General features: G+C 59.5%; 5 protein-coding genes across 6 annotated transcripts; 3 read left to right on the top strand and 2 right to left on the bottom strand.

The window, feature by feature from the left end:
• Window positions 1–224: 224 nt before the first annotated feature.
• Window positions 225–4,640, top strand: JDV02_009736 (uncharacterized protein; the record flags this gene model as incomplete). The annotated part of the gene is made up of 1 exon (XM_047991418.1): window positions 225–4,640. The coding sequence occupies one exon, from the start codon at window positions 225–227 to the stop codon at window positions 4,638–4,640; it is 4,416 nt and encodes a 1,471-aa protein (XP_047847430.1).
• A 178-nt stretch (window positions 4,641–4,818) lies between these two features.
• JDV02_009735 (uncharacterized protein) lies at window positions 4,819–6,663 on the bottom strand. Its single transcript, XM_047991417.1, has 3 exons — window positions 5,800–6,663; window positions 5,047–5,719; window positions 4,819–4,981 (listed from the first exon to the last, which is right to left on the bottom strand). Exons 1-3 carry the CDS (start codon window positions 6,379–6,381, stop codon window positions 4,854–4,856), a joined length of 1,383 nt encoding a protein of 460 aa, XP_047847429.1. The 5' UTR covers window positions 6,382–6,663; the 3' UTR covers window positions 4,819–4,853.
• A 735-nt stretch (window positions 6,664–7,398) lies between these two features.
• JDV02_009734 (uncharacterized protein) lies at window positions 7,399–9,403 on the top strand (the record flags this gene model as incomplete). The annotated part of the gene is made up of 4 exons (XM_047991416.1): window positions 7,399–7,458; window positions 7,625–7,915; window positions 7,993–9,303; window positions 9,392–9,403. 4 exons carry the CDS (start codon window positions 7,399–7,401, stop codon window positions 9,401–9,403), a joined length of 1,674 nt encoding a protein of 557 aa, XP_047847428.1.
• A 393-nt stretch (window positions 9,404–9,796) lies between these two features.
• On the bottom strand, window positions 9,797–12,857 carry JDV02_009733 (uncharacterized protein). The gene is made up of 3 exons (XM_047991415.1): window positions 12,263–12,857; window positions 10,254–12,160; window positions 9,797–10,192 (listed from the first exon to the last, which is right to left on the bottom strand). Exons 1-3 carry the CDS (start codon window positions 12,342–12,344, stop codon window positions 9,848–9,850), a joined length of 2,334 nt encoding a protein of 777 aa, XP_047847427.1. The 5' UTR covers window positions 12,345–12,857; the 3' UTR covers window positions 9,797–9,847.
• Window positions 12,858–13,865: 1,008 nt separating this feature from the next.
• JDV02_009732 (uncharacterized protein) lies at window positions 13,866–16,803 on the top strand. Of its 2 annotated transcripts, XM_047991413.1 has the most exons (5): window positions 13,866–14,399; window positions 14,561–14,697; window positions 14,812–14,958; window positions 15,080–15,628; window positions 15,699–16,803. In XM_047991413.1, the coding sequence occupies exons 1-5, from the start codon at window positions 14,251–14,253 to the stop codon at window positions 16,559–16,561; spliced, it is 1,845 nt and encodes a 614-aa protein (XP_047847425.1). In that variant the 5' UTR covers window positions 13,866–14,250; the 3' UTR covers window positions 16,562–16,803. The 2 variants fall into 2 exon arrangements, with proteins under 2 accessions (XP_047847425.1, XP_047847426.1); XM_047991414.1 differs by having other exon boundaries at window positions 13,866–14,697.
• Window positions 16,804–16,938: the final 135 nt, after the last annotated feature.

Raw genomic sequence — 16,938 nt, 5'->3', positions numbered from 1 at the left:
GCCTCGCAGGACATACTTTAGCGCTCGACGAACTCAGATGCCCGACCACTGGACCATAATAAACATCTCTTGTTGTGCTGGTCCTGGCTGATCGGTCTTCCCTATATAATCTCACGTCGGAGACAAGCTCGGGAGGACATCCAAGACCATTGTCACGTCTTTTCAAAAGCCCTTTGCTCCTTGTGGAAATCCCAGACAACCTACCATCGAAAGAAACCATCGCCATGTCCGTCTTCGACTCCATCAGACGCGGCATGGCCAGCCTCACGGCCTCGCTCAGCGTGCCGGACCAAATCTCATGGCTCAACGACGTCCGCGTCGTCCCGGCCGCCGCCCTCTCCGACACGGACAAGGACGTCCTCTACACCCTTACCGCCTTCTCCGTCGCCATATTCGCCCTGTACCTTTTCCGAAACAAGATCCTCTCCCTCCTCCCTCGATGGCTTCAGCCGTTCGCAAAGGAAATCGGCCCCGGGCCCGACAAGCGCAAGGCCTGGACGCACTGGACGCTGATCCTCAGTCTGCTGTGCCTCGCCGGCCTCGTGCTGTCCATCATCCCCGCCTGCCTGAACCCGAGGCAGCCCGTCGCCATTCTCGAAGTCGTCCCATGGCTCGTTGCGACGCTCCTGACGGCCTTTGATCGTCCCACGCATACGCCGCGCATCCTGCTCCTGCAGTACGTGCTCATTCTCGCCGCCGGCCTCGCCACCTACTCTGTGCAATTCCTCGAGCATGCAGTCGCGGCGCTCGACACGTACCGCGTCGCGCGCATCGCCATTGCCGCCGCCGCCGTCCTCGCCATCGTCAACATGCCCATCCGCAACCCGGCCTGGGACACCGAGGACATCGGCAACCCCAACCTCCCGCCGTCGCACCACGTCCGCAGCCCCGAGGACAACCTGACGCTCTTCCGCTTCTGGGCCATGACCTGGGTGTTCCCCCTCGCGCGCATCTGTCGCCACAAGGAGATCTCCGAGGAGCAGGTGTGGCAGCTGCCGTTTGAGTTTCAACATACGCGCTTGTACATGGCCTTTCGCGAGCTCCGGGGCAAGCTGCTTCCGTGCTTGATTGAGGCCAACGGCCTGGACCTCTCCATCGCCACGCTCCTGGCGATTGCGGAAAAGGTAGCTGAAGTGTCCAACATCCGGCTCACGAGCAAGCTCTACTCTTCCTTGGACAGAAACAGGGCGGATGAAGCCTACTTTTGGTGTCTCGTCATGCTGTCCCTCGACTTTGGCCGGCAGCTTTGCAAGACCACCTCATCGTGGTACTCGCGCAAGGCGTATGAGCGGTCCCGTGGCGAGACTTTCATCGGCCTGTTCAGGAAGCTCCTCACGCGAGCTGTTCCCGGCTCCGATGCCACGGAAAAGGGACCGGCAGAGGACATCGTTCTGCCTACCGGATCTGCGCCCCCCAAGAACAAGCTCCAGAGGGCCCTGGCCAGGTGTTGCGGCGGCGGCGGTAAACAGACCAAGCCAAAGGAGAGCTCCCCCAGCCAGCCCGCGTCCAACGCCAAGGTCGTCAACCTCGTACGCGGCGACACCTACGAAATCTCGCAACGCTTCTGGGACTTTCCCAAGCTCGTCTCTCAGCCCATCAAGGTCGTCGTCACAATCTATTACCTCATCGACATCATGGGCTGGCCATCGATCCTCGGCTTCGCGCTGATGGGCCTGATCTTGACGGTCAACTCGCTGCTCGTCCGCGAGCTCGTCAAGATGGAGCGCCAGCGAACTGCCCACTCGGACAAGCGCGCACAGGCCGTCGCGCACTTTGTCGAGGCCAGTCGTCCGCTCAAGCTCAACGGCTGGACTGCCTCGTGGAGCGCCCGCATCTTTCGCTTCCGCCTCCGGGAGATGCTCAAGCGCCTGCAGATGGCTCGCGTCACGGCCTTCATCTCGACGAACAATGTCGCCGGCGGCACGGCATATCCCTTGGCGAGCATCTGTTTGTATACCATGTTCCTTGGGCAGAGTCTCCCGAACAATGTCATCTGGCCAGCGCTGCAGCTATTCAGTCAACTCGAGGCCAGCGTCAAGGAGGCCTTTGATCTCATCGCTGCATACTGGAAGGCCATTATCCCCGTGGAGCGTGTCAATAAGTATCTGGCCGAGCCCGACCGTGATGACTCCGGACTGAATGCTTCAGACACAAGAGACATAGAGTTTCACAACGCATCTTTTTCGTGGCCGTCGACCGAACACATGGTACTTCACAATTTGAACCTCAGATTCTCCGAGGGCTTGACCGTCATCCGCGGCAAGGTCGGCTCTGGCAAGTCTAGTCTTCTGCTAGCCGCTCTAAACGAGATGGAATTGCACCAGGGAGACGTGCTGCGACCGGACGAACCTATAGGATATGCCCAGCAGCTGCCCTGGCTGCAGGACAAGACGATCCGCGACCACATCCTATTTCATCATCACTTTGATCCGGTGCGATACCGGCAGGTAATCAATGCATGCGCCCTAGCTCCTGACCTGGCGATGTTCCCCGACGGCGACCAGACGAAGCTCGAGGAGGGAGGCGTGGGCCTTTCTGGCGGCCAAAAGGCTCGAGTAGCCCTTGCAAGAGCAGTGTACAGCCAGAGTCGCATTCTCCTTCTCGATGACCCCTTGGCGCCGCTTGATCACGATACAGCCAGCAATATCGTCCGACGGTTTCTTCAAGGGCCGCTTGCCCAGGGACGCATCATCGTCATGGTCACGCATCGGGATGACCTGGTTCTCCGCATTGCCGACACTGTCGTTGACATGGATCAAGGCCGCGCCACCGTCCTTTCGCAGGATCAAATCAAGCTTGAACTCGAGCATCCGATCCACACTCCGTCCGGCCACGGCGTGCACGACGATGCCGAGCATGAGCATGGAGCTGCCGAGGACGAAGTCTCGGGCCTGAAGGATGCGCCCGAAGAGCCCTCGGAGACGGGCAGCGTGCCCCTATCGGTCTACCTCAGCTACATGAGAGCTGGCGGATGGAAGATGTGGGCGCTCCTGGCCATCTTCTACAGCCTGTCGCGCGGTTCCGACATTGGACGTGCCCGCCTGCTCGAAGCATGGGGCAACGAGACGGCATCTGGATCAGCCAGCAGCACCACGACCGGGCCATGGGGGCTGCCGAACCCGGCGGTGCATCCAGAGGTCTGGATCTACATCCTAGCCGGCCTGTCGGTCGCGCAGACTGCCACGTACGCCGCGGCGCAGCTGCTCCTCGCCAAGATCAGCATCGACGCCGCGCAGAACCTGTTCAAGATTGCCATCGAGAGGATCAGCAAGGCGACGTTCCGATACCACGACGTGACGCCGACGGGACAGCTCAAGAACCGCCTGATCTCGGACATGGGCATGGTAGACGGCGGGATCCTGGCGCCGCTGGAGGCATTTGTGTACAATCTGATTGCTCTCGTGCTCAGCATGACGGCCATCATGATGCAGCAGCCCATCCTGCTCGTCATACTGGCCTGCGTGGCTCTGCTGTTTGTATACTTTTTCCGGTACTACGTGCCCGTCTCGCGCTGTCTGCGACGCATGGAGATGCGGTACCTGACGCCCATCATCGCCAATATTGGCGTCATGCAGGACGGGCTCGTCACCATCCGAGCGCTCAGGGTGGAGGGACACTTCCAAGACCGCCACCTGGACGCCGTGGACGACTTCCAGAAGCAGGACCATTTCTTCTGGAGCATGGCCTTTTGGCTCGATTTCCGACTCAGCATCTCGTCGGCGTGCACCCGGGCGGTGCTCGTCGCCTTCATGGTATGGTACGGCACGCCGGCGAGCGCCGTCGGGTTCGTCCTCACGCAGTCGTCCATCGCCATGGCGGCGGTGCAGCAGCTCTGCGAGAAGTTTGCGCAGCTGCAGCTCGACGCCGTCTCGCTCGAGCGCGTCAACATGCTCAACAAGATCCCCGAGGAGCCCAGCGGCGACGACACGCCGCCCGAGGACTGGCCGCGACCGTGCGACGCCGTCCGCTTCGAGGACGTGTCGTTTCGATATGCCGACGGGCTGCCGGACGTGCTCGACAAGGTGACGTTTGAGATTCCCGGCGGATCGACTTGCGCCGTCCTGGGCCGCACCGGGTCGGGCAAGTCGACCATCGCGAACGCGCTGCTCGCCACGCAGACGGCGAGCCACGGCGCCGTCAGGATCGGCAGCGTGGATCTCGCAAAGGTCGACCGCACGGCGCTTCGCAACCGCGTCACATTCGTGCAGCAGGACCCGACGCTGTTCCCCGGCACGCTGCACGACAACCTCGACCCCCAAGGCAAGTTCAGCGACGAGGCGTGCCTCAACGCCATCCATCGCGTCCTCGGCAGCGATTGGGGGCTCGATTCGCCTATTGATGCGGGCGGGAAGAACCTGAGCCAAGGTCAGCGCCAGCTCGTCAGCATTGGGCGCGCTGTCCTGCGGCGTAGTGGACTGGTTATCCTAGACGAGGCGACGGCGTCTATCGACAGGGCCACCGCGGCGCTGGTGCAGAGGATATTGAGGGATGAGCTGGCGGACAGTACCGTCATTACAATTGCACACCGACTAGAGGCCGTAGAGGACGCCGATTGGTGTCTACGGCTAGACAAGGGACACGTTGTCGAGTGCGGCCCAGCAAAGGGCCTGCGAAAGAGTGATGACGAAGATGATGAATGATTTGATTGCCAAGATTGGATAGACAATGCGCGTATTTTGGATACTGGTTAGTTAAACCAATTAACAAGCTTAATCAACCTCGACGGCAATTATGTGCTTTGTTGTGGTGATTTGAGTTACGTTTATACACTTAATCAGCTGTGGAGGAGTTGGGATATTCTCGTAAGCGATGACCTTGGTCGTTGAGATCAATGGCTGCTTTGCTATAGTACACTACGTCGAAGTAGTCGGCCATACGCTATGCCACTTGCAAAACACGTTCTCCGGGTCGTACTTTTTCTTCAGCTCCTGCAGTCTGGGCAAGTTATGGCCAAACGCCCTCTCCGGCCCCAGATACTCGCCTATGCAGAAAATCGTCTGTCAGCAGAGAGTCGCGAGTGATGCAGGGAAGAGGGGGGATACCAACCATCGTAGTTGTTGTATTGGCCACCCATGCCTTGGAATCCCTTCTGACGGAACAGTCCGATGATCTTGCGGTTATATTCCCGCACTTGCTTATCCATGGCCGCGTCGTCCCACGAGAACATGGTTGCCACATGGTAAAAGTTGCCCCTGGATGGAAACGCCGTTGCGTCGCCCTTGACCTCGCGGATCTTGTCGTGGGGAAACACCTCGAAGATGATGCCGGATCCCTCCCCAATGTTGCGCTCCTGGACAAAGGGCACAAAGTCGTCGACGAGCTCCTTGACGAACTCGTCTTGCAGCGGCATCACAAAGTTGGCGCTGCCCTGCAGGCGCCGCTTCTCCTCGTCACGGTTGGGGATCAGGTTGTTGGACTCGGAATAGGGCATCACGCGGGCCATGTTGGCGACGGGGCCGATGTCTAGCAGGGGCTTGAAGAAGGACTCGGCCTCGGCCTGTGAGTCCGTGTTCTTGAACACCATGCAGAAGACCGCCGGCACCGGGACGCCGGGCGCGGCGCCCATCACGCCGAACCAGAAGGACTCGTCTCCCGTGTTGTGCTCGTGGAACCAGTTGGCAAAGGCGACGACCTGCGGCATCTTGTCGAGCGTGTAGACGATGGGGCCCGTCCACACGTCGCCCTGCGGGTAGACCCTGCTCGTGAAGCTGGTGACGGCCTGTCGTTGCGTCCATGTTAGTCTTCTTTGTCACTTACACGCAAGTTGTAACGCGCAGTGCAGCAAGGGAGAGAACTTGCGCCAAAGTTTTGACCCGCGCCGCGCACAGCCCAGAAGAGATCTGGATTCTCCTTGTCCGACGCCGTGACAATGTTCCCGTCCGCAAGGACCATCTCCACGCTCAACAGGTTGTCAATGGCCAGCCCGTACCGGCCGGACAGCCAGCCGTATCCGCCACCGAGCGTCAGCCCGCCGACGCCCGTGTGGTTGACGGTGCCGCCCACCGTGGCGAGGCCCTGGGCGCCGCACGTCTCGTCCACCTCCTTCCACTTGCATCCGCCGCCAAAGGTGACGGTCTGGACGGCCGCGTCGACGCGCACCGAGTTGAGGCGTCGCAGGTCCACCACCATGCCGCCGTCGGACGACGACGCGCCGCTCGTGGAGTGCCCGCCGCCCATGACGACCAGGGGGATCTTGTTGGCGGTTGCGTAGCGCACGGCGACGGACACCTCCTGCGGGGAGGCCGGCTGGACGACCAGCGCCGCGGGCTTCATGGCGGCGTGGCTCCAGCGGACGAGCGCCTGCTGGAAGCCATCGTCCCCGGGGGTAAGCACGGCGCCGGCCGTGATTTGCTGACGGAGGGCGTCGTGACGGTCCGCCATGGTGTGTGTTGCCTACTTACTCGTCGTGGTGTTGAGGGTTGAAGGCGACGTGACCGTTGGCAGACCTGGTGTGCATGCGGAGGGCGTAGCTCTTATATCCTCAATAATGCGCGCCCGCGTCTGCGCGCCCAAGTCAGTGCTGATCTTTGGTTGATGCCTCATCGAGCCTGGTGTAGCTGACACTGCGGGGTTCTCGGGACGTTGTCGTGTCTTGCAGATGGCGTTTCACTTATTAAAGCCACCTACACGTGTCGGCTGAGGAGTGTCCAGGGGTGGTCAGCATTATAGAAGCCACAGGTGGAACGTCATTAGGAATCGCGGCAGAGCCATCGCCGTGGGGAGCCTCGAATGCGTCAACAGGCTATTGGGTGCTGATCTTCGCGCGTCGCCTAGTTGACCCGGTGTGTGGTGGTTCCACGATGTCTGGGGTGAACATCTCGTCCCGAGCCCGCTGCATCTGGCGCAACGAGTATTGTGAGGCCGGAGTGTACGAAGTATGCGACCTCGGCCTCATCGGAGCATGCCTTCGCGACGAGACTGGTGGACGAACATCAATGATGCCCGAGAACCATAAGCCACCGATGCTACCTCGCGTATGTAGGCCATTGCAACTTCTCCAAGGTTATCGCAGCTTCCAACACGTGGGCCTGCATTCGCGTCGTTTGTCTCCTCTGGGTCGCAGTCCCCGACCCCTCTGAGACAACTCCCCATCTATGGCGTGATAAATGGCCAATCCAGTCAGGCATCACCCGAACTTTGTTGGCCTGGCACCTGCTTGTACAAACGAACACAGCATTGAAAGGGAGGTGCTGGCAAGTGCAACCAAACCTCGCACGCTGACGTCGATTCAAGTCCCACAGGCAGTCTAGCTCCAGGATGAAGCAGTCTGCCATAGAAGGAGAAGGGATGGGTCGCACCCATCTTGCGTAGTGGCCACACAACCTACCCATCGAGATCAACGGCATGGTTCTCATCCCGTCTGGCATCGTAGCTGTCCACTCTTCAGCGGCATTCGTCATGTCTTATCCAACGGACTTTGACCAGTACATACTTCCAGGCCCCCCCGGAACCTTCGACGTCAGCTTTTTCAGCGATGGTGCACCAGACAGTGTGTCAGTGCTAGAGAAAGAGAGCAAGGGATGCCCTCACGAGGACGCGTCGCGGCCGCTTCGTCTCGCCCGGCCCCCCCCGCGAATCGCTCGGACTCGCAATACGCTAGAAATTCACCGCACCGGATCCGCAGCGGCCGCCTCCACGGACCAAGACGGTGCGCTCCGAGACCCTCGTGACCCTCCCGTTCGACTACCGCCGCTTCACGGATCACTACACGGAGGGGCCGTCGCGGTCGCAAAAAGTCTCGTCCCGGATCGACGGCGCCGAATACTTTGACAATTACCCGATCGAGAGCCGATGGCCACCTCCTGCCACTTCACGCAAAAGCGTCGTCGCGGACCCCGTGACGAAAGGCCCTTTTGAGTCGTACCTTGTCAAGGTGGACATCCGAGCAAACATAAACGACTTCATCATTCTTCAGGTCAGTCGGAGATGGCGCGCTTGTGCAAGCCTGTGATTGTGTAGCTTCTGACAACACTTGTCTTTCCTTTCTTCAAGGTCCTCTACGATGAAACGGATGGGCAGTACGAGAGCGTTATGCGAGCTGGCCGTGTCGGCACTTTGGGTATCGAGACAGTCGGCTTTTGCTCGCCCTATCTGGAACCGGTCAGCGCACATTATGCGGTGCAATTTCGCGAGCACACCGGGCTGGACTGGGTCGACCGGGAATTTTCTGTTTCGCCAGGAGAATACAACTTTATTGAGCTCAACTATAACGAACGCAATGTTGTGCCGACTCCATGGATCCTCCCTGATTATACTAATGTTGAGTTGTGCTGCGGTCAAACTGATTGCGACCTGATGAAGCGCGCTCTCCATGGAGGGCAAGTCTTTAAGTCTCAGGCTACGAATGAAGGGGGTGTTATACCCTACAGCCATATTAGTCCGTGGGGCATCTTCCTGGCGTACTGCTCTCTGGGCTTCATCGCGGATGCCCTCAGCGTTCCTTGTGGCGTCATTAGCTGGTCCTACATTTTGGATGCCTCGGATCGATACAGGAGCCTGATGCCGCTGGCGGTGGACCACCAACGTCCTCCTGCTCTGACAACGCTCCATGCTATTAGTGTTGAGCTCACATTTCTCCAGAACCTTTGCTCGTTGCGAAATTTACCGGAGCTACAGTCAGCCGTCCGTGACGTCTCGAACAGGGCGTTCAAAAAGGAAATAGAGTGCAGGGGGGAGCATCTGCCGTATCACCAAGCTTTGCGCAGTCTCTACCACGAGTTCTTAATCCTATCGGACCATACGACCACTGAGTTCAGAGAGGTGTACAATTACTACAGGCGAAGCGCAGAGTTGCTCCCTGGTCTCGACGTTGCGCTGAGAGGAGTCTATAGCGCGACGATGAAGGTAGGCGTGGAGAACGAGTACGAAGACTGGATTTCTCACAAAACGTCGCACTCTATTTCCAATCCCGAGAACCGGCTGCTTCTATGGCATGGGCTAAAGGCTGATGAGCTTGTCGAGTTTCTCGCGAGGCCGTATATGAACCGGAGGAATTGGTCAGACATGTCTCGAGCCTTCTACCTCTACGATTCCGTGGCGGCAGCCTGCGCCGCGATTTTCCCACCCGGCGGTGAGGGCATGGAAGGTTGCCACAACGTGACGTTGCTTCTTTACGAAGCAGACGTCGGCATGCTTCGATACTGGTCCTGCTTGGGCATCGAGGAGGAGAAGTCTCGCCCGTTTCCGCAAGCATCGGTTAGTAGATGCGTGGAATCGTTGGGCCGAATCACACCGAGGATCTGGAAGTCTGTGAAGTGGCCTATGCCCGGTGCTCCATGCCAGTGCGGAAGCTGGGTGCTGATGGTGAGCCGCGTCGCACCCAAACCCGTCACGAGGCGTCAAGGTCTCGCCGCTCCCTCGTTGGGCTTGACTAACACCAGGTCAATGTCAGTCGAATGATTGAAAGCTAATTAGATATCAAAATAGCCAGATGTGAACCAAAAAGAACCATACGGTCCATTCAACTACGAGAAAGCATCTGTTCTTCAAAACGAGTACAGCACGTACATAATGCCGGACACGCGCCGTTGTACTCTTCGATATCTGCTGGATGTGAAGATGACGCGGGAATTGGCTTGCGTCTCTGAAACCAGTTTCGACACGGTAACCGAATAGGTAGTATGATGTGGATAGAGAACACCGTTCCTTAGCCCGTGAGCTCAGCGTCTGGTGAGGTCTAGGTCTAGCGTGACAACCAAATGGCGGTTCGTTTCTTAGGCGCCCTGATAGCATAAGCTGTGTCAGCATAACGGGTCGTCTTCATGTTTACAGGCAAACACAACGGTGATGGAGAAGTCGGAGACATGCTTTGTTTTGTTATTCTATGTCGTCGTACGGGTATCTATCATTATGCATCATACGGCCCTTCCCCTCTTGTGATGTAAATCTGGCCCACGAGAACCACGCACCCAACGATCATGGCAATGGTGATGATGGGGAGGTTGACGCGTGCAAAGTCAAGACTGCGCACGCAGATGTGCTTGCGGGCGAGGATATCCCGCCACAGCAGGCCAGCAAGCGAGGCACTGAAGGCGGTGCTAAAGGCACCGTAGTTGACGCCAATGGCCATGCTGTAGACGGTGGCCCAGAAGGTGCGGTCCGATATGGGCTCGCCCGAGGCCTTGTGGATGGCCTGCCAGGACTGAATGACGCGGGACAGCAGGATGGTGGTGCCAATGTTGGTGCCGGCGAACTAGAAGGACACGGAGTTAGTGACATAAAGCGGAAAAGATGGGTGGGGTAAGGGGTCGTACGTTACACAGGACAACCGAGAGGAAGCCCATGCCGGCGATGCTGCCGATGGTGCCCGTCTTGTTGACCCAGTGGTCCCAGCCGTGGGCGAAGACGGGGACCCATCCCTTGGTGACGAGGCCCTGGACGAGCACGAACATGCAAAACGCAAACGGCACGAGCGCGAACGGGAGGTGCAGGACGACGGCCGCGGCCGTGGGGAACGTCTCCTGGGTCCAGCGCAGCGCGTCCTCACCCAGAGACACCAGGGTGGTCGGGCCACGGCGGGGAGGCGGCAGGGAGGTGTCGGGGTTGTGCTGATCGGAAACCTGATCCGTCCCGTCGCTGGGCGAGGAGGGGAGGAACACGCCTTGGGCAGCAGTGGGCTTGACGTCTTGCCGATGCTTCTCTTCGAAAGAGCTCAGGTCGCTGGTCAGAGCTGGGTCTTGCTTGACTGTGTCCGCGGTGGATGTGACCTGCGAGCAAGCCAACGTGTCTGCTTGACTGGGCATGAGATCCCTTTCGTCGCCCGTACCCTCAGAGACGAGGATGGCGGGCGTTGAGGGATGGGGCGGAGCGGCATCGAAGACTTCCTGTCCGGATGATCCTTTGCGGGGCTGGGAGTTGCTGATTCTCACGGACATCTCGAACGCTTGGCCGCCGGACATGGTGGACGCCCTGCGTTCGAGCTGCTGTCGGTTCGCTCGCTCTGCCCTTGCATTCTCGATCTCCTGCCTGCCTAGGCGCGCGATTTCGCGAGTCTTCTTGCGATTGTGCCAGCCGAAGGCCAAGTCCCAGCAGAACATGACGAATGCGGCTGGCAGGGTGACCCAAAAGACGGGGTGCGGGCCTTCTTTTGCGCTCGAGGCGTTGAGGGCCAGCACAGTGACGAGCGTGGCGGCCATGATGATGGCGCCGAATGCGGCGCCGCCCTTGTCGAGGAAGGGGTTCATGATTTCTTCCAGAGAGAGCAGCTTACCTTGCTCGTTGTTGGCTAGGTCGGACTCGTCCTCCTCGACGTGGCCGCGGGCATGTGGAATGTTGGGGTTAACGGGCTTCTTCTCCTTATCCTCCTGGGACAGCTCGTGCATTTCGATGGATAACGGAATCAGGTCCACATCGGCAAAGACAATGTACAGCAAGAAGGGAAAGAGGATGACGGCCGTCGCCACGACGGGAACAATCATGTTGGCGGTGTAGTTGATGAACTTGATGTTGAAGGCGCCCGCGAGGACAAGGTTGGTCGGGTTGGACGAGACGAGGATGGCCGAGGCGATGTTGGCGACGGCGAACTGCGTGTGGATCCAGGCGCGCGGGTGGACAATGTTGCTCGACACGCGCGTCATATAGGCGAGGAAGGCGGTGCCGGAGAGGATGATGGGGTCGTTGCCGATGAAGCTGCCGAGGACGAAGAAGAAGGCGTAGAGGAAGAAGAAGAGGCGGTGGCCGACCTTGCCGCCCCACTGCAGGACCTTGAAGGCGAGGTAGCGGATGAGGCCCGAGGCGTCGATGGAGATGGCGATGTAGGCGAGCGTGATGAAGAAGGCCATGATGTCGATGGGCGAGATGTTGTCGGCGCCGATGGTGCCGTCGTGGACCTCCTGGCGGCCGATGGCCTGGATGGCGAGCAGGAAGAGGTCGGCGATGAGGGGCGCGGTGACGAAGTTCATGGGGAAGTTGAGCCGCACGTACGGCTTGAGCTTGCCGTTGTTGTCATCATCACCATCACCATAGCCATCGCCGCCGTCGTAGTCGATGGCTGTGCCGCCGCCGGGGAGAACATGAGTGCCGGTGTCCGGGTCGGCGACGACTTTCCGCCGCCGCCGCCTTTTGGGGATGATGCGGACCGCGGCGAGGGCGTCCACAAACAGGTTGGAGAGCTTCCGGGGTATGAAGATGGGAATGTGAAACGGGAACAGGACGTTGACATCTGTGAGTTGACATTTGCATTGTTTGATGAGTAAAATGTTCAACGCTCTATGCTCTCACTCATGTGACATCTCAGCACCGGGCGGGAGGGGAAAAAACTCACTCGTCAAAACAAAAACCACCAGGGTCACAATGGAACGCCACTCGCCTACCCGGCTCGTGTCTTCCAACTCCTCGGACGCCATCTGTGCTTTCCCCAGCGTCTGGCCGGCGCGCGGGAACCGGAGGGGAACCACTCGTCTCTTGTCTCGTGACGCCAGAGAGCAAACAAGCTCCCAGGGCTCGCAGGCACCTGGCCAGGGGGGGCGGGGGCAACGTGGTTGATGTGTGTCGTTTGACAGCCGGCAATGACGGATTCTCACCGCCGTCGGAGGAGACTTTTCTGGCCCCTTCCGTAGGGTGACACAAAAAGGAGCCGCGACACACGGGGGACGAGTCTACCGACCCCGGCGGGCGGGGAGGGACTCGGCTCAAGTGCGGCTCCGGCCTACTGATGATGAAATATTCAACGTCCTCCACTGTCACGCTGTAGGGCCCTGGTTTTCCCTTCTCTCTCTGCCTTATGCCCCGCCAAGAGCGTGGGCTCGTGTGGCAAAAGGATTGGCGCGGGCTGCAGAGAAAAAACCTAAACGCAGCTGCCGCGGCGCCTGCAGGTGCTGCGGGTGCTGCTGCAAGACTCCTCAATGGGGCGAGTGAATGTCGATCGCCGATAGTGGCTGACAGGCGGATCATCCACCGTTCGTTGTTGGTTCGGGGAGGGGAAGCACACCAGGGAGGGGGAAACAAGGATGTCTGTTCCGTAAGGGCAGAGAATGTGTCGAGTTGGAGGCTCTTCTGCCGGCAAGCCAAGAGAACTCTTTATGCAGCAGAACACAGTCAGCCGCTCTATATGCAGGATGAGAGAAGAAGACAATGCTGCTGCTGCTGCGCGGCATCCCTTTGCCGTTGTTGCGTGCCTCGAGCCCGTCTCAGGAATTCCTGTGAGAATGAGCCTCAACTCTCTGTCCCCGCGATTCACTACACATTGCGCTAGCCTCACCTAGACTACTTCCTCGCGTGACACTGGGTCATTAGTAGCAGTAGCATGAAGTAAAACAACTGCAGACAGCATGGACTCTCAGACTCACTGACAGTCAAAGTGAGCCCTGTGCCGGCGGCGAGGCGCAGGTAATATTTTAGCTCGCTCCTGTCGTGTCCCCCCCCCCCCCAAAGTCAGGCAAGTGACAAGTCTCAACCGGTTCCTTGCGCGATCCAGACGCTGAGACCTGCACCGTGGCCGGGCGTCATTGCAGCCCGCAGCTCCCTGTCTTTATTCTGCTGCCTGGCTGGGGCCACGATCCATCCACCATTGCCCCTCTCTCTCTGCCCCCTTTGCCCCTCCCCCGGAATCCGCTCCCCCCGGCAGGCACGATGGTTTCTCCAACGATGGCGTTGGGCGGCACGGGGTGGCTGGCAACAACGCCCTTGTCAAAGGTTTCTTCTCCTGCCGTCTTGGACAGACAGAATCCACTCGGGAGCTTCCCCATCCCCTTCGCTGGCCGAAGGTGGCTGGCTGCCCGTGCGTGCCGCTGCATGTGCAACCCCCCCATCCCCTCCCCCGGCATGGCAGACGCGGCCATGCAATAGTCGGTACGTAGTTAGTGGTGAGACGATGATGTTCCTCGTCAGCCTTGCTCAGAGGGAGCCGCTGGCGGCGGCGGCGGCAGCAGCACAGCAGCAGGTTACCTATGCGCGTGCAGATCAGGCCGCGGGGCCTAGTCAGGCCGTTCGTCCATCTCCTTATGTAGCCGAGGGACGCGAAGCCAAGCAACCGCCTCGCCTCGACGTCGACAGGATTAGCAAGCTTGCACGCGACCACCAACGTCCCGGGTGGCGGCTTCAAACCATGAGAGTCTTGGCCCTTTGTTAAACAATCACGTTGCCTTGTCCTGAACATGCGTCGATCCGCAGCGCGTGCAGTCGTCTTATCGTTTGCAGGAGCTTCTTGAGCAGCAGAGCGTGTGGGCAGCGGACGCAAGGGGGGCCCGTCCATTCAGCCCCATCATCGCCATTATCCCATTGTCATCACCACCACCATCATCATCGTCATCAATGCCGGCGCTGCAGCCGCTTCTGCCACTGATTCAGCGCGGCGTTGACAACACTACGCAGGCCAACACCAACGCCGCCGCGGGCGATGCGTTGCAAGTCATCTGTGCCTGGCCCGTCTCTGGCCAGTACGGGCCCGGCTCGAGGATCCTGTGAGTGAATCTACTGCAGTGCGGTACTAGTACTACACGATGAGACAATTCGAGATGGAGGCTTGGCTTGGTCAAACCGGGCTTGTCGCCTCTTGGCTCGAGCCCACTTGGTTTTCTTGGTTAATGGCCGACGGACCGACTGACCGTGACAACGACACCAGATACTACGTCCTTATAGCGGCGTGTGTGCTCGCGCAAAAGTCCGTCTGGATCAGGAATGCGTGTCTGGCCGCAGCCCTCTTACTGCCAGCCGTCGCCGCGGTGCACGCCATTGTGCTCGCGGCGCTTCATGTCGATGGTGAGTGAAACATTGGGGATGGAAGAGGCCAGCCCCCCCGATACGCGTGTGCAAGAGGACGTAGTGCATCACGGGGTCTCGTGGCCAACGCTCACCGCTCTTATATCGTTGCAGGCGCCGTCGACATGGACGTCTTTGGGGCCTTTCAACTCTGCTCCATTGGCATCCTCGCCGCGCCGGTAACCGTTAGACTGTCTCGGACCTACTTTAACGATCCCGGCCGCAACACCATCTTTCTCTGGGCTGGGCTCATTCTCGCGGGTAGGTCCACCTCGCCGGCGTCCCGCCAACCCCCTCTAACATATCGAGGGTGGTGGGCGTTCTTGTCGTCCAGCCCCCTTCACCCCCTTGCTTGCCGCTAACTGTGAGCCCCCAACGCCAGGCCTCCTCAGCCTTACCGTCGAGTTCTACCGAATTGGAACATCCAGCTGCTCGGAAAAGGAGGCTGGCATCCCCATCCCGCGAGACACAAACCAATTTCCGTATGGCAACACGACGTGCGGGCTTACATGCTCGGTGACGGAGGGCCCCTTTTCGCCCATGCGCGGCGGGGCGGCCAAGGACATCTATGTGATTCCCGCGCCAGATGGCCTCACCTTTGGCACGGCGACGCTGCTCGCGGCGGCGTGCTGCGTCCACGCCATCTTATGGCTGGCGTCCATGATGGACAAGATACTCGAGATCAACTTCAAGTCCGTCTCTTTGCGCTTCATGGAGCGGGAGACGGACGGGCAGATGAACGACCCCATAGAAGGGACCAACGGGGCAACGATAGGGAGCATGAAAAAGGTCAACAACATGGTACGCTTGTTCCTCAGCGTGGTGGCGGTCCCGGTGTTTGGAGGAGCTGGCCTGGCAATCCTCATTGTGGGCGAGAGGAATTTCTTCAGTCCTCAGGTCAAGTATCAAAACGAGCCGTTGGCAAGCATAGGTATGGAGGCCCTCTCAGATCACAGGTCAACATGAAGTCTCGCGGAGCCAGAGATGCTAATCCGAGCCAGGGCAATGGGCACCAATTGTTGGAACTGGACTGGCGGCGTTGGGCTCTTTATACCTTCTCCTCAAAGGCGACGCCAACAGCACCAGCGACGGAGTCTGCAAGAACTGCGCCCATCACACAAACCAGTCGCCCAGCAGTCGCGACTCCCACAGCCTCCGCGGTTCGGTCGACGACTCTGACCGGACACGTTCGCCCCATGTACCCGAGAACCCTTCGGCAAGCATGCCACCGAGTGCCAATGATGGCATGTCGCCGCTGCGGCCGAGCTTCACGACACTGACTCGGTACGTCACCGGTCACTCAAGTCAAGCCACGACGGTGCGTTCCGACGTCGGTGGAAGGCGCAAAGTCGCCCGCGCGTTCCACGCCATGGGCAAGTCGTTCAACTCGGCGGCGTACGAGATGATGGGCACGTCCGGGTTCGAGCCCACGCGCGCGGGCGACTTCCCCGAGATCCCGGGCGAGGTGAACCGCAACCGCAAGCTGAGACGCATACGAGAGAGATACAACCCGCAGAGGGACGCGGATGGCTACGAGACTCCGCTGCCCCGGTCTCGGTCCAGGGCGACGAGCTTCGTGGGCAGCGTCGTGTCCGCGCGCGACGAGACCCCTGGCCCTTCGTCGCCGCATGCTGTCACCGCCGCGAGTGGGACGCCAGCTCGCAGCGTGTCCAGACCAAGGGCAATCACTTTGCCCACGACGGGCAGTGCGGCCGGCCTCGAACCCGCGGAAGCGGCGTCCCCAACGAGTGACCCAAGCCGGGGGAGACAGCGTATGAGACGGGAGACGCTCCAGGTTCCCGTTGAGGCGCATCACCCGACGAGGGTGCGCCGGTGGCGACAGAGCTTATCACCACAGCCTTGATGTACATAATTCTGCCTTTCTTCGTTGGGGCGTGACAGAGTTTTCGCAGAGATACCCCTTGGTGCACAGCATGATAGACGCCATACCTGGATATATGCGAGCGGCAGTAGGTTTCATGTCAAAGCATTGTTTCTTCGAGATGTCATAGCATAGAAGAATGTCATGTTCTCGGCGAATTTGCGCTTACCAGCGGACCTGGGACCACAATACGACAGCTTGTAATCAGCGGTGCCTAATACGGTCATATCCATGTTGTGTTGCCCTCGAGGATTCAGTGTCTGAATAGAATCATCCTCGGGGCCTTCAATGTGTACGCTCCGCCCCGGGCTCCGACAAGAGTCCGAAAGAAATCTACAGGGAACTCAGCTTGCTCGGAA

The sequence above is a fragment of the Purpureocillium takamizusanense genome, chromosome 10 (assembly GCF_022605165.1).
Source record: "Purpureocillium takamizusanense chromosome 10, complete sequence".
Lineage (NCBI taxonomy): Eukaryota > Fungi > Ascomycota > Sordariomycetes > Hypocreales > Ophiocordycipitaceae > Purpureocillium > Purpureocillium takamizusanense.
The sequence above is the reverse complement of the archived record's forward strand: the minus strand, read 5'-3'. Positions and strand labels throughout refer to the sequence as shown.

Bases quoted from the DNA above. Each gene is read 5' to 3' on its own strand.
- JDV02_009735 (XM_047991417.1), bottom strand. From the start codon at position 6,381: ATGGCGGACCGTCACGACGCCCTCCGTCAGCAAATCACGGCCGGCGCC. The intron at 5,720-5,799 runs GCAAGTTCTCTC...ACGCAACGACAG, and splicing joins GCGCGGGTCAAAACTTTGGC to GCCGTCACCAGCTTCACGAG. The intron at 4,982-5,046 runs GTTGGTATCCCC...TTTTCTGCATAG, and splicing joins CCAATACAACAACTACGATG to GCGAGTATCTGGGGCCGGAG.
- JDV02_009733 (XM_047991415.1), bottom strand. From the start codon at position 12,344: ATGGCGTCCGAGGAGTTGGAAGACACGAGCCGGGTAGGCGAGTGGCGT. The intron at 12,161-12,262 runs GTGAGTTTTTTC...GTCAACTCACAG, and splicing joins GGTGGTTTTTGTTTTGACGA to ATGTCAACGTCCTGTTCCCG. The intron at 10,193-10,253 runs GTACGACCCCTT...GTGTCCTTCTAG, and splicing joins TCTCGGTTGTCCTGTGTAAC to TTCGCCGGCACCAACATTGG.
- JDV02_009732 (XM_047991413.1), top strand. From the start codon at position 14,251: ATGCCGGCGCTGCAGCCGCTTCTGCCACTGATTCAGCGCGGCGTTGAC. The intron at 14,698-14,811 runs GTGAGTGAAACA...ATATCGTTGCAG, and splicing joins CGCGGCGCTTCATGTCGATG to GCGCCGTCGACATGGACGTC. The intron at 15,629-15,698 runs GTATGGAGGCCC...AATCCGAGCCAG, and splicing joins CGAGCCGTTGGCAAGCATAG to GGCAATGGGCACCAATTGTT.